At 51.5% G+C, this 15,437-nt stretch overlaps 1 protein-coding gene across 1 annotated transcript in view; it reads right to left on the bottom strand.

Moving 5' to 3' along the window:
- Positions 1–5,291: 5,291 nt before the first annotated feature.
- ADAMTS17 (ADAM metallopeptidase with thrombospondin type 1 motif 17) overlaps positions 5,292–15,437 on the bottom strand; it is a 390,285-nt gene continuing 380,139 nt past the window's right edge. Inside the window, exons 22-23 of the mRNA XM_068991384.1 lie at positions 6,606–6,783; positions 5,292–5,458 (exon numbers count right to left, since the gene is read on the bottom strand). Coding sequence (XP_068847485.1) covers positions 5,292–5,458; positions 6,606–6,783 — 345 coding nt within the window. The remainder of the gene's footprint in view (positions 5,459–6,605; positions 6,784–15,437) is intronic.

Here is a 15,437-nt window from a genome sequence, read left to right as displayed (position 1 = left end):
TTCCTGTCCATTTTAAATAGGGAGTCTCTAGAGTGGTGCTCCCAGGCCATCCCACCATTTTCTCTTGGGGGTTGAGAAATGGGGGGAGATAATCTCTCTTTTGAGTTCACTGCTCTTACAGTTGAGAGAGAAACTGCTTCAGAAGCTGTACCTGAGGATCCTGGTGGGTCTCACCTGCACTTAACTTGGATGAGGCGATCCTGGACTGGGAGCCTGAACATGATGCTGAAATAATATGAGGCTTTGTGGGGAGGGTGGCAGAGGGATGAATGCATCTGGCATAAGGATGGGGGGTATGTGTGACTATTCCTTCAAATGGCTGCAACAATCTTTCCCATCTTATGCCCTTGTCCAGAACCTTTCCATTCTCTGAGCAAGAGGTGGACCCTTTGACCCTCCCCTTGAAGTTAGTGGGCCTTTGTGAAGATGGTGGAAGTGAGGCTGTGTAACTTTTGAGTCATCATATGAGGGGACATAGTTCTCATGAGCATCCCCATTGCTCAGGATGTTTGCCGCTGAGACTCTGCCATCATACTTCAGGGTTGCTAAGCAGCCCCTTGGCAAGGCCGCTTATAGGTGTTCTGGTTAGCAGTCCTAACTGAAGCTCTTAAGGCTGGCATCAGCGGCCAAATTTGAAAGTGCCTGAGTCTTCCGGTAGTCCCAGGCTCTACTTGTCCTCGGAGCTGCCCCACACGATGCCACATGGAGCAGAGGTGAGCCATCCCACTGACTCTCCGGACTGGAACCCCTCTGAGGGGCCATCCCAGCCCTGGGGAGGCTGAGAGAGAGGCCAGGAAGGAAGAGGCTAATTTGGGAGACACCAGAATGTCAGTGGTTGTAAAAGCCTTGAGTGGGTGACATGACTCAGGGAGAAAGGAGAGAGAAAGAACGGGGTTTAGGACTGCGCTCTGGAGCACCCTGTCATCTAGAGAGCTGCTGGAGGAAGGGGAGCTAGGGAACAGAGGAGGGGAAGTCAGGAGAGGGGGGCATCCCAAAGGAGAGGGTTGCTGAAGATGTCTGCAGGTCATGCCCAGAAGGTCACTGGGGACCTGCAAGACCAGAGTCCGTGCAGGGGGCAAAAGCCAGGGGAGAGGTCTGGAGAAAGAATCAAAGTCTGGAGGCAGAGAGGGAGTGCGGAGAGGCAGTGGGAGCTCCGTTGCAGGTATGAGGGCTGGCCTTCCGTGAGGACTAGGTCAGCTGTCAGAGAAGGAGGCTTCAGATGCAGGCAGATTTGGGTCTAGAAGTAGAAACATAAGGGCTTTTCCAAAAGTCTTTGCAGATGGCAAGTGCCACTGGAAAGGATTTCAGTGCCAAGCCTTCTAGCCTGTGTCCAGAGGGCAATCAGTAGACCCACAAGGGAAGTCCTGACCTTTCCTTCTCAGAGTTCCTGCGGCTCTCTCTCGTTCTCTCTTGTCCAGGACTCCAGGCTTGTCTGAGGGGCTGGGGGCACCAGAGCAGGTCTTTGGTCCATTTGTGTTCTCGGCGGCTCCAGGAAGTGCTTGATTCCTAGTGGAAGCTCACCCAACACTTGCTGATTGCTTGCTTGTCAGTTTCATTCTAACAGACTGGAATCTAAGCAGCTTATAAAGAAATTATATAGCATCAGAGCTGTTAGAAGTTAACCCACCAGAGAGATCAGAACTCTCAGGGCAAAGAGAGGGTTCTAACAGGTCCTGGAGGCAGGTGGCTGATGGTTCGTGGAAATTAATACAAACTATACGTTTCTTGGTGATGGGGGAACTATGGGGAGTTAGCTACTGATTAAACAAATGGTCTTTATTTTGTGAAACTTCTGGGTGTTGCTCCAACATTAAAAAGAGGCGTTCTGTTTAATGAAGCCCTGGGGGAGTTCTTTCCCCTTGATGCCAGGAGGAGCCAGTTCCCCCAGGGGCAGGTGCTGTGACAGCCCGGCTCCCTGTCAGGCCCAGCGGGGCTCCAGAGGTCCCTGCTGTGATGGCGTGGTGCCCGTGCTGAGCCTGCAGCCTGGGAGGTCAGAAGGGCCGGGTCTGCCTCACACCCTCAGGAGGGGAGCTGTCAGCAGGATTAGGAGGGGGGCTAAGGGTTGAAAGGGCAAGGTTGTGGGGAGCAGGCACCCATTTTGGTGTGACGGGGCCCCCTGCAGAGGGGTCCCTGAGCCCCCATGGAGCCTGGGTGAATCCGCCAGCGAGGGGGCTGCTCTGTGTCAGACTCAGATTCACGGTGCAGCTGTCAGACCTTTGTGTCTCCACCCAGGGTTCTGGAGGTGCACAGGGGAGGCCCAGGACTGAATGGTTTGCTAGCGCTCCCTGGGGGAGACACAGCCACCCACCAGAACTGCCTTTACCAGCGACCTCTGACAGTGTCCACAGCTGTGGTCGGCAGGTTGCGGTTCCTTGCAGCCAATCCCAGGCAAGCAAGGTGACCGCCGCCAAAGGAAAGGACACAGCCTCCCTCCGCCAGCCCTCGAGGACTGGTTTTTGTCTTTTACTTCACAGACAGCTTAACGTTGTTATGGAAGAACATTTTATTAAACATATTCAACTCACTTCCAATGAAATGATTAATTTTTCATTTACAGTGGCGTCCAATGTTTGTCTTCTGTTCTTTTTTTTCCTTTCAAACCAGCACCAAAAAGTAAAACAAAAATACCATGGGTACAGTACGTACGTTAACTAATGGAAAATATATACATTTGACTCTGAAATGAAGAAAAGAGAACAAAGCAATGATATTATTGCCATTGAGGATCTTTCCCTGTGTTCTGATAATATCAAGCCATGGTCAACCGAGAGGGTTTCATTTGCACCAATGAAATAGCACCATAAGATTGTGAGAGTCTGTAGTTAGTAACACATTTGTGCAACCAAAAAGGTACAGTACTTGAGTGACAGTACAGGGTATTGTTACTAAAGAAACATCGCTGTTGCAATGACAGGGTTTCATTGTCTTCTGTACAAAGTGGAGCAAGAATGCCGTGACGGCTTCACCGAGATCAACCATTGCTTGTGCCGTGAACAGAAGGCGGGCTGGTGAATTTCAGAGCAACAGTGCCAGCAAGAGCTACAAGAGCTCAGAAAAACCCGAACTTTGGGGAACCAAAGGGATGTTTAATGATAACTGAATCAATCACTTGCATTCTGAGGGTGTGGGGCCCTTGCCAGGGGTGTCCAGTTGATACGGCCAGGGTGGCCAGTGGGGAGACTGAGAAGCACCAGGAAAAGGGCTCACCTCTGGGCCACGCACAGGCCTGCCCAGCTCGGGTGGGCCCCTGGTTCCCATACAGACAGCACGCAAGGCTGCCCTGACTTCTTGGCTGGCTGCCCTGATTCCGCTCCTCAGCCCCCGAGGCTGAGAGCTTTCCGTCCATCCATGGTAAAGCACAGCTCATCTGGGGCTGGGGAAAAACTAAGCCCTAGCTCCCCAAGGCTTTGAGGGCCTTGGGGGAGTCTGCTGACGGCCAAGCCGGAGCAGGGAGGACAGCGTTGCTGCACAGGCCCTGGGCAGCTGCAGGAGCTCACCCTGCAGATGGGCTGCCCCAGCCTGGCACCCTCCGGGGTCTTTCCAAAGAGCACCTAAGGAGATTTCTCAACACTTCTCACAGATTCAAGTGGAACTGAACAGATGCCCGGCCATCCGACCACTTCTCTGTCTCCGGGGTAGTAACAATCAGAAAGCAAAACAAGCCTGCAGGGCAGGCTGGACAGGGCAGAGTGTCTCTTTCTTTCTGATTTAAGCTGACTCCAAAGTTGTGACGTCAAAAACACAAACACAGATACATAAACACAGCACCAGTAAATCAAGAAGCACTTGGAGATGATCCCGTGGAGATTAGCCTAAGTAAGATCCCCTCTGAAATAAGGGAGGAGAGGGTGGGTTTTTCATGATAAAGTCCTTGAATAGAAGCACCCATCAAACACCCACCGGGCTGGCCAGCAGACCAGACCTCCCAGCATGTCGGGTCCCCTTCCCCCAGCTTCCCCGGCGGGCAGGGTCCTACCATCTTTTGTACTTTCACACACTCCTGTCATCTTCCTGCGTTCAGAAGAGGGCCCAACCATGTTTTGAGGGGTAAGGTGACCGTAGGATGCAAACGGCTTCTGCAGGCTTTTCTGTCATCCTCGCCCCACTAACGCGGGTCAGTAACGACAGCATGACAGTGATGAACACTGCATGGTCTGGACCACAGGAGAGCGGGACGAGCGCACAGCCACCCTGGGCAGGGGGCACTCCTCTGCCAGGCTGGGTGGTCCTGGAGGAAACCCGCCCCGTGTCAGGGTGAAGCACCAGGTCTGAGCCTGAGTCAGCGCTTCCAAGAAGAATCAACTTCAGATAGATGGCCAGGGTCAGCACGAAGCCATCTCTAACGGGTGCAAAGCTTCCTGACCTCTGGCTAGAGCCGAGGTCCCTGGGAGCAGAGAGGGAGCGCCTCACGCTCACAAAGCTGCGCTGAGCTCACCTCTGTGCAGGCAGCAAGCCCAAGGCTAGACTGGCACGTGCCTCCGCGCACAGCACCTTGAGGAGCAGCTCTTCTGTCCCCCTGTGTGGGGGACCGCAGAGATCTGAAAAACTAGCTGCGTCCTCTAACCCGGACACCACTGGAACATTCTCCCCCATGTGGCTGCTGTGCAGAGCAACATAGGCCTGGCATCCTTGGTGGTTCACACACACTCAGCCTCCCAGGGACAAGACCTCTGAGGAGAGACCCAGGACCTAGAGAGCATGTTCCCTGACCTGGCGCAGGGCCACGTGGCCTCCTGGTGGTGTCTGGGGAGCTCCGGCAGCGCCCCCTCTCCAGAGAAGCCTCCTCCCATCCAGAGCATCACTGGCTTTGAGAATAAAGCCTGTTTTTAAAGGAAAGCATCTCATTTTTGGGGATATCCTCCCCCCGCCCCCACCCCCACCTCGCGGTACATCGAGCACTGGGAATTCAAACGTCAGAGGAAAAGTCAAGACAGGGGCGCCCGTGACGTCTCTCTTGACGACCGTCTGTCAGAGGTGTTCCCTTTGAGGTACGTGGAACTTAGAAATTACAATTATTTTGTGACTCATGACTATTTTTTTTCCTTATCGTAGAAAGCCATCCAGTGGCTGTTAACAATATATTAAGTATAAAAGCACTAAGCAAACGTCAAGTCCGCTCTCAAGTTCTATGCAGTCGGATTCTCGGGACAGCCTCCTGGGTGAGCCGCGGTGTGCCTCGGTGGGTCCCGGCCGCAGGACCGGTGGGCTCTCAGGTGGGTGGGCTTTCATCTAGCCGTGGCGTCGGGACGCAGACCTCGCATTGGAGCATCGCAGGACCAGCGGGCCGCCTGTCAGGAGCTCGGCGGTGGGGGCGGCTGGCGCATCTTGTTCGCATAGAAGTCCCTGCACGTCTGGCAGCAGCGCTGGTACCACCGCATGTCCTGGCAGAGGTTCTTCTCTCGGATGACCCTGCAGTACACTGTCCATTGGTCCCGCGTGCATTTGTAGGTCAGGGCAGCTAAGGGGACGGTGGAGAGAGAAAGCCCAGGGGTTACGGGTGCCTGCGGATGACACTCCCGGCCGCCCGCCCCCACGTGGATGCCGGAGCCCTGCACAGACTGGGGGGGCCACGCCCTTGCCAGGGCTGTAGCTTTCACAAGGGACACTCTGGGTCCAACCTGACCATTTCAGGGTTCAGTGCTCCGGCTGCCTCCGCAGTGCGAGGGCACTGCCTCCCTGCTTCCGAGCTAAATGGCATCCACAGTCATTTTACAGGCGAGGATGCCATCTGTTGGCATTTATAAAACAGAAGGGCACAGCGAGTGGACATCCAAGGGCCCACAAAAGCACACGGTCACAGCACAAACAAGTGGCCTGAATCTTCCTGCTCTCGGTCATGCAGAGAGACACTCCTGCCTGAGCGAGGCCTCTGGAGGATACCAAGGAGGGCTGTGCAGGCCAAAGCCTGGCGAACACCTCGGCAAGCTTGAAGACCCCCCAGTGAAGCTTGTTTGGAAACCCCTTCACATTGGTGGCACCCCAGCATTAGGAAAGGGGCTCTGGGTGGGAAACTGTTCCCGAAGGATTTCTATTTGGAAAAGCAGAAACTCTGTGCATGGAATCATCAGATCAGCCCTAGACATTCTTCTTTTGGGGCCACCACTGGCTGGGGACGTGGCCAGGTAAAGGGCTGGGTTTGGAGCACTCAGGGGCAAACTGCTCACACCAAAGCTCCCTGCTGAATTAAAGGCTCCAATCTGTCAACACCTCTGCTTTCTTCTTGAGCATCAGCTTCAGGAGCATTCCATGTATGTATCACCCAGATTTCATAAATGACACCCCTGGATCCTTCCTTTCCTGAGTAAGCACCTCCCTTTGTCTTCTTCATGCAGAGAATCCCAAAACATTTGAGGAGCATTCTCTCATGTTGCCCTTTGTTGGGAGAGGGGCTCACGGGTTTGAGGCATCTTTTTCATGACAAGGAATGAAATTCCATCTCTGAAACCTCAGATCCTCTCCAGAACTGACACATGTTGGCCTCTCCAGAGCTCAACTAAAGCCCAAGGAGCACACTTTCTGGCTTACAGAATTCCCACCACCAGTGAGGACTCACTGGCCAGGGGGTGCAGCAGCCCCAGGAGCGGGGGCTCAGCAGAAGCACTCACCGAGGCGAGGGGAGGTGATGGTGTTCACGTTGATCTTGTCATTGCAGACTTCCTGGTGGCACTGTCTGTAGGCAGCTGGCTTGGAGAGGGCAGGGCACTCGTTGCCATGGCGCCCGGTGACCTTGTGCATGCACTGCACCACCCGGGACTGCAGGCCCTTCCCACAGGTCGACGAGCACTGCCGGAGACAGGGAGGGCTGGGCTGGGGCAGCTGAGCGAGGAGCTGAGCTCGGGCTGAGGGGCTTTGACGATGCCACTCCTGGGTCTGGCCCCTGCACGTCATTCCTAAGTGCTTGAAATAATCGTTGTACAAGAGGGCTTGGCTGCTTACCAGTAGCCTGATGGAAAACTGTTTCAAGATGTTACAGACTGCATGTCTGGGTCCCCTCCACCTCCAAATATTTACATGTTGAAGCCCTAATGCCCCTGTGTGTGTTAGTTGCTTAGTTGTGTCCAATTCTTTGCAACCCCATGGACTGTAGCCCACCAGGCTCCTCCATCCATGGGGTTCTCCAGACAAGAAAACTGGAGTGGGCTGCCATTTCCTTCTCCAGGGGATCTTCCCAACCCAGGGATTAAACCTGGGTCTCCCCCATTGCAGGCAGATTCTTTACTGTGTGGGTGACCCGGGAAGCCCTAACCCCCAGTGGGATGGTATTTGAAAGTAGGTCCTTTGGGAGGTAACTGGGTTTAAATGAGGTCATGAGGGTGGGGCCCCCATGATAAGATTAGTGTCCTTATAAGAAGAGGGAGAGAGATCAAGGTTCTTTTTTTCCACCATGTGAGGATACATGAGAAGGTGCCTGTTTGCAAGCCAGTAAGTGGCCTCTCACTAAGAGCCAAATATCCTAAGCACCTTGACCTCGGCCTTAGCCTCCAGAACTACGAGAAATAAATGTCTTGTTATACAAGTCACCCAGACTGCAGTATTTCATTACAGCAGCCTGAGCTGACTAAGACACATTGCTGAAATATTAATTTATGCTCATTGCACTTCACCTCTCACCCTCTCACTCCTGTTCTCGAGAACCAGCTGGGCTTTAAAATTCTCCAGATAGTGAGCAGGGTGGCGTGCTGGCACCCAGGAAGGGACTGAACCTGATGACCACAGGGATGTCCCTGGCACTTTGTGCCACACAAGGCTCCCAGGCATTTGCCCAGCCCTGGGGGTAGGGAGGAACCCAATAATCATGGGGTTGAATTTCCACAAGGCTGGAAGGGTGGGGATCAGAATTAAGTAAAGATACAGGAAAAGAAGAAGTGCAACCTTTCTTGCATGATAGACTCATGGACTAATACGGGGGCTAACAGTTTCAATTTAAACACTCAATCCCTAGTTCTTGGCATTTCCAGCATTTGCAGATAATCACGATGGTATGGTCACTCAGCTAGAGCCAGACATCCTGGAATGTGAAGTCAAGTGGGCCTTAGAAAGCGTCACTACAAACAAAGCTAGTGGAGGTGATAGAATTCCAGTTGAGCTATTTCAAATCCTGAAAGATGATGCTGTGAAAGTGCTGTGCTCAATATGCCAGCAAATTTGGAAAACTCAGCAGTGGCCACAGGACTGGGAAAGCTCAGGTTTCATTCCAATGCCAAAGAAAGGCAATGCCAAAGAATGCTCAAACTACCGCACAATTGCACTTGTCTCACATGCATTGAGTTAAGTAATGCTCAAAATTCCCCAAGCCAGGGTTCAAGCTGGTTTTAGAAAAGGCAGAGGAACCAGAGATCAAATTGCCAACATCCGCTGGATCATCGAAAAAGCAAGAGAGTTCCAGAAAAACATCTATTTCTGCTTTATTGACTATGCCAAAGCCTTTGTGTAGATCACAATAAATTGTGGAAAATTCTTCAAGAGATGGGAATACCAGACCACCTGACCTGCCTCTTGAGAAATTTATATGCAGGTCAGGAAGCAACAGTTAGAACTGGACATGGAACAACAGACTGGTTCCAAATAGGAAAAGGAGTACGTCAAGGCTGTGTATTGTCACCCTGCTTATTTAACTTCTGTGCAGAGTACATCATGAGAAATGCTGGGCTGGAAGAAGCACAAGCTGGAATCAAGATTGCTGGGAGAAATATCAATCACCTCAGATATGCAGATGACACCACCCTTATGGCAGAAAGTGAAGAGTAACTAAAAAGCCTCTTGATGGAAGTGAAAGAGGAGAGTGAAAAAGTTGGCTTAAAGCTCAACATTCAGAAAACGAAGATCATGGCCTCTGGTCCCATCACTTAACGGGAAATAGATGGGGAAACAGTGGAAACAGTGTCAGACTTTATTTTTCTGGGCTCCCAAATCACTGCAGATGGTGATTGCAGCCATGAAATTAAAAGACACTTACTCCTTGGAAAGAAAGTTATGACCAACCTAGATAGCATATTCAAAAGCAGAGACATTACTTTGCCCACTAAGGTCCGTCTAGTCAAGGCTATGGTTTTTCCAGTAGTCATGTATGGATGTGAGAGTTGGACTGTGAAGAAGGCTGAGCGCCAAAGAATTGATGCTTTTGAACTGTGGTGTTGGAGAAGACTCTTGAGAGTCCCTTGGACTGCAAGGAGACCCAACCAGTCCATTCTGAAGGAGATCAGCCCTGGGATTTCTTTAGAAGGAATGATGCTAAAGCCGAAACTCCAATACTTCGGCCACGTCATGCGAAGAGTTGACTCACTGGAAAAGACTCTGATGCTGGGAGGGATTGGGGGCAGGAGGAGAAGGGGACGACAGAGGATGACATTGCTGGACGGCATCACCAACTCGATGGACGTGAGTCTGAGTGAACTCTGGGAGTTGGTGATAGACAGGGAGGCCTGGCATGCTGCAATTTGTGGGGTCGCAAAGAGTTGGACACGACTAAGCAACTGAACTGAACTGAAAATCCCCAGTGTCGTTTGGCAGACCATCCCGCCCTCCCATAGAGAGGCCTTGTAAGACTATGTGTTCTGTCTCCTGCCCTTCTTCTGGTTCCCCCTTGTGCTCCTTTAAAGCGTTTTACAGGGAACCTGCCGGGTATCCAGCATCAGGATTCCCTCCCCCAGTCCTGCTTGCCAGCTCCTTGCCCTCACTTGCTTTCCCGGGAGCCCCTAGAACTGTCTCTCCATTAAGTTGTTCAGCTCCTGGCCAGAGAGCCTGGTCCCCACACACACTTTCTTCATCTGAGGTCCACTAACATGCACACAACCTATGGTTTACAGGGTTCTGAGAGCACTCTGCATAACTTGAATAAAGCAAAGACCACAGGTGCAGCAGCCCAGTCGGGGTGGACACGGGCACCTAGAGGTGAGAGAGGGGAGCAAAGCCTCTCTGAATGCCACACATAGTGAGGATGCCAGGCGCTATCTGCATCACGTGTCTCCCCATTTCTCCCCTTGGTCGCCCCTGGCCTGTGCTGGAGGAAGGGGCTTCTCCAGGGCCTGGGAGGAGCCCTCCTGCACAGGCTCGGTGCGGAGCCATTCATCTATGAGACGCGGCCATCATCTGTGCTCCCAAAGGGGCTTTTGCGCCCCAGGTGAATTCTTCTGTTTTCTAGTCTAACAAGCAAGATCACAATGTTTTTTTCACTTTAGAAAGAAGAAAGGCTCAGAGGGCACAGTGCCCTGATGGGCCACAGTCTTTCCAAACCATAAACGACGTAGGAAAACCACAATGCCCTCTTCCCCCACCTCCTCTGCTGAGGGTCCTGGCACATTCAAACCAGAATGAGGATGAGATGGCTGGATGGCATCACTGACTCGATGGACGTGTGTTTGAGTGAACTCTGGGAGCTGGTGATGGAGAGGGAGGCCTGGCGTGCTGCAGTTCATGGGGTCACAAAGAGTAAGACATGACTGAGTGACTGAACTGAACTGAACTGATGTATAATTAAGCTTCCTAGGTGGCACCAGTGGTAAAGAACCTGCCTGCCAATGCGGGAGATGTTTAAGAGGCATGGGTTTGATCCCTGGGTCAGGAAGATCCTTTGGAGAAGGGAATGGCAACTCACTCCAGTATTCTTGCCTGGAGAATCCTATGGACAGGGGAGCCTGGCCGGCTACAGTCTGTGGGGTCACAAAGAGTCATATACGACTGAAGCGACTTAGCACAGATGTATAATTAAGCAAGAACAGACATCCACCTGCAGTCCCAAATATTAAGTTTATATAGAGGTGATGTGCACATGCTAAGGCACTTCAGTTGTATCCAACTCTTTGGTACCCTATGCACTGTAGCCCTCCTCCAGGGGATCTTCCCAACCTAGGGATCAAACCCATGTCTCTCATAGTTCCTGCACTGGCAGGCATGTTCTTTATCACCAGTGCTACCTGGGAAGCCCAGACAGGTAAGAGGTGTGCTCAAATACTAGAAGTGAAGCCTTTCATTCAAAATTATTCTTGGAAAAGAATAAATTGCCTAAGTAACAACAAAACCTCTCACAGTTCAAGACAGGGGTAAGGGGTGCCCTCAATTATTTGTAGCAAGATCAGCTGGGGGTTCAAAGAAAAAGAGAGGCAAAGTAATTTAGCTTTTTTCTCCTCAAAGTAGGACATTATAATCCGTTAAATTATGAGGGAGGGTGGTGTAAAAATGTTTAAAAATCACTTGAAAGTAATCTGGGAAGTGGCTATCCACAGAGACTGGAAGTCCACACCAACAGGGTAAGTGAAGGAGATGGCCCAGGGTCTTGCATGCTTAGTTGCTCAGTCGTGCCTGACTCTTTGAGACACCATGGGCTGTATGTAGCCCACAGGCTCCTCTGTGCATGGGATTTTCCAGGCATGAATCCTGGAGTGGGTTGCCATTTCCTACTCCAAGGGATCTTCCCAACCCAGGGATTGAACCTAGGTCTCCTGCATTGCAGCCAGATTCTTTACTGTCTGAGCCACCAGGGGAGCCCGGTTCAGGGTCCTAACACAGTGCAAAATTCTATGAATGAGAGCAAAGCCTTGCCTGTTCGAAGTCATGCCAACACGGAGCAAGGTTACCCAAAGCAGAGCAGGGCCATGCCAACCTTGTAAGGGAATATCCAATGAAAAGAGTACATCCAAAATAGGCGGCATCTCAGTGGATGGGGATGGCAGTGCCCGGCACACTGGCAAACTGAACAAGGGGTCAGAAGGTAGAGTGAATGATGAAGAAGACAGATGCTGCAAATACTAGGATGCACTTTACAAAACTGCTTAGATTCAACTGTTTTCGACTCCATAGGAAATAGCAATTTTATCAGGTTCAACTTCATAATACAATAAAGACAGAGAATAGCAGTATTTCTAAATTAAAACATAACATATAAACTTTAAATATGAACATATAATTACAGGACTAAGTTACATATTTGAAGTAGGCATTTGACTAGTCCAGCTACACCATTAAAGGCTTTTATATTCAAATTGCTCATAAATTTTTTAAAGCCCTGCTCCCTGGGAAAGCATGTGTGTGAAGCCTCATTTCTGTGACTACTGGGTACTTGGGGAAGAGGGGTTCATGTGTGCTACTGGACGGACCCACTGGGCCTTGTGGCGTCTTGACCTGGCTCACCGGTGCCACCTGCTGTGGGAGACACAGCAAGAGGAAGAGCGGGGTGTCCTGGTGCTCCCTGGAGAAAAAGGTGGGTAGGCCGTGGTGGGTTTTCTGAGTCCCCGGGAAACTATACAGGCTAACAGAGAAGGACCTGGGACTCTGGTCTCACGTTCATGGGCCCCCTGACTGCGAGGTATGCAGACCCTGCCAGCAGGGCACTTCCTGCCCAATGCCTTTTGCAGGCGTCATTATTATTTACGTGCAATCAGGGCAAGGGCTCAATCCTATGGACCTACTAAAATCACATGCAGAACTCACAAGGCTTCTAGCGTGAAAGAACCAATGACCGTTGTAAAATTCAAGAGCCTGGGGCAACCTGGAAGACTAATCTCCCCTCTGAGAGTTCTTAGTCTTGTTTATTAACATGCTCTGGGGCTGGGCTGGGGCAAAGCACTCGGGACACCTCCTGCCTGTGTATGCAGCTTGTTCTGTCTGTGGGCTCACCTGTAGGATTCCACAACAGTGTGGAACATTTTACAACCATCCACCAAGATAGACGGCTGTCAGAGTCTTGCCCAAGGTTACAGGTAGTGAGTGGGAAAGGAGGGACAGGACTCCAGCTGCCCCATTCCACGGACCAGATTTCATCTTCCTGTATGCATTAGAGATTGTATTGGATGGAGCTTCTATGGGGGGCCAGGAATCAGAAAAACAGGTGATTGCCCAGATCCACCATTTCTCTGTTATTTTTCCTAGCTCAGTCACTGATGTTTTTCCCAGTCTGTAAAAAGCACTGCCCTATGAGATCTCAGAGGGTGTCTCCAAAGTTCTGCAGAGGCTCCAGCATCTGTCCTCACGGCTTTCAGCACCTCTATGAGGCAGGGCCAGGCCTGATGGCTCAGCTGCTGTGGAGCCTGCTGAGATCCTGCAGATGCCACTCCTCATAGGGATCTGACTCAAGGCTAGATAGCATATTGAAAAGCAGTGACATTACTTTGCCAACAAAGGTCCATCTAGTCAAGGCTAAGGTTTTTCCAGTGGTCATGTATGGATGTGAGAGTTGGACTGTGAAGAAAGCTGAGCGCCAAAAAATTGATGCTTTTGAACTGTGGTGTTGGAGAAGACTCTTGAGAGTCCCTTGGACTGTAAGGAGATCCAACCAGTCCATTCTAAAGGAGATCAGCCCTGGGTATTCTTTGGAAGGAATGATGCTAAAGCTGAAACTCCAGTACTTTGGTCACCTCATGTGAAGAGCTGACTCACTGGAAAAGACTCTGATGCTGGGAGGGATTGAGGGCAGGAGGAAAAGGGGACAACAGATGATGAGACGGCTGGATGGCATCACCGACTTGATGAATGTGAATTTGAGTGAACTCCAGGAGTTGGTGATGGACAGGGAGGCCTGGCGTGCTGCGATTCATGGGGTTGCAAAGAGTCGGACATGATTGAGCAACTGAACTGAACTGAACTGAACTGATATCTCAGCTGGTAAACAATCTGCCTGTGATGCAGGAGACCCTGGTTCAATTCCTGGGTCAGAAAGATCTGCTGGAGAAGGGATAGGCTACCCACTCCAGTATTCTTAGGCTTCCCTTGTGGCTCAGCTGGTAAAGAATCCTCCTGCAATGCGGGAGACCTGGATTCAATCCCTGGGTTGGGAAGGTCCCCTGGAGAAGGGAAAGGCTACCCACTCCAGCATTCTGCCTTGGAGAATTCCATGGACTGTATAGTCCATGGGGTCGCAAAGAATCAGACACAACTGAGCGACTTTCACTTTGGGTTATGCAAGATTTGTTCTCACTCAGAAGAACCTTTGAGAACGTCGGGTGTCTACATAGCCTCCTGGGAACGGGGGCTGATCCAGCCCCGCAGAGGCTGTTTCGAGCCTCAGGTGAGGAGACAGACAGGTTACAGAGTAGCCCATACAGAAACCATCCCATTTTTGTTCAGTATCTATGGGAGCGTATGGACGCATATAAAAGTTTGGAAGACAAACCATTAAAAAAGTTTACCATGTCATCACCTGGTTTGTGGGGCTAGTTTTTCCTTCTGTCTTTCTAACCAAGATGGAATCACCTACATAATTAAACACAAAAATGTAGAATTCCACTAAGGATGCTCTGGTGCAGCTGCCACCTTCCAGGCCTGTTGCATTTTCATCTGGGCCAGGGGAGTGCCTCAAATGGCCCTGGCCTAAAATCCACGCATATCTACCCACTCCTTGGCAGGAGTTTCAGCAGGGATGGTCAGTGCGGGCAGGACAGGCCTGTCAGCAAGCTGCATCCCCCCTTACTAGCAGTGAGACCTCGGACAAGTTACTTCACCTATATGAGCCCTGGCTTCTTTATTTGTAGCTTGAGGATAATAAAACCTTTCTTGTAGGATGATTTCCAGGGTTAAAGACAGCTTAGAACAGGTGCCTGGCAGGGAGTCTCGGATGGACAAATGCTGCTACTATTGTTAACAACAGCAAGCACAGGTCTAAAATCAGAGAGAGCTGGCCAGGGGTCCCTGGAGTCGAGGAAGGTGCCCTGAGCCACTGGCCTGCTTAGCAGTGCAGACATCCACACTTGCCTGGCTCTCGGCAATTATCGGGCAGCGCGGCCACATGGCGTGCAGGAACACAGTTAGAGGGTGACTTGGCCCCGAAGACACATGTGATTCCAGAGAGGCTGCAGGGCTGCATCCCACTGTAACCTGAGCTCGTGACATTAAGGGTAACAGGCACAGATGATGACTCTCGCCTCTGTCGGCCTCTGCTCAGCCACTGTTTTAAGTAAACAGCAAGGAGACAGCAGTGTCTCCTGATAGCACTGAATTAGCCCCAGGCATCACTGTGAAGCCATTTTTTAGGCTTTTAAAAACTAAGCAAACAGGTCTATAAAAAGCAGATCTGGCCTTTTGTGAGGCACTCTGTCACTGTTGGGTAGTCGTTTCAAGCCACTCTTGACATTAACATTTAATGTGGCTCCCCAAGCCTCGGGAAACCAAGACAGAAGAGGAGCAGGAATAAACCCCCCGGGAGAGCTCCTTCCGCATGGCCTGAGTGTGTGCAGACCCCCAGGCCCCGTCTCCAGCAGTGCCTGCAGCGGCCCACCACACACAAGGCCAGGGGGCCTGCCACCCATCCTGCGGGTGGCGATGATGACGATGCTGGTGGGGTTGGCAGCAGAAGAGCGGCAGGGCCCACTCTGCCCACCCGCCTGCCGGTGCTGGGCGTGAGGCTCATACCCATTCTCGTGAGTCCTCCTTAATCTTCATGCTAATGGCCAGTAGGGGTGGGGAGGCGCTCAGAACACAGCAGGTGCAGAATCACCATGTCCCTGCAG

This window comes from Capricornis sumatraensis, chromosome 19, assembly GCF_032405125.1.
Source record: "Capricornis sumatraensis isolate serow.1 chromosome 19, serow.2, whole genome shotgun sequence".
Taxonomy (NCBI): Eukaryota; Metazoa; Chordata; class Mammalia; order Artiodactyla; family Bovidae; genus Capricornis; species Capricornis sumatraensis.
Note: the sequence above shows the minus strand (reverse complement) of the source record. Positions and strands in the feature narration are given on the sequence as shown.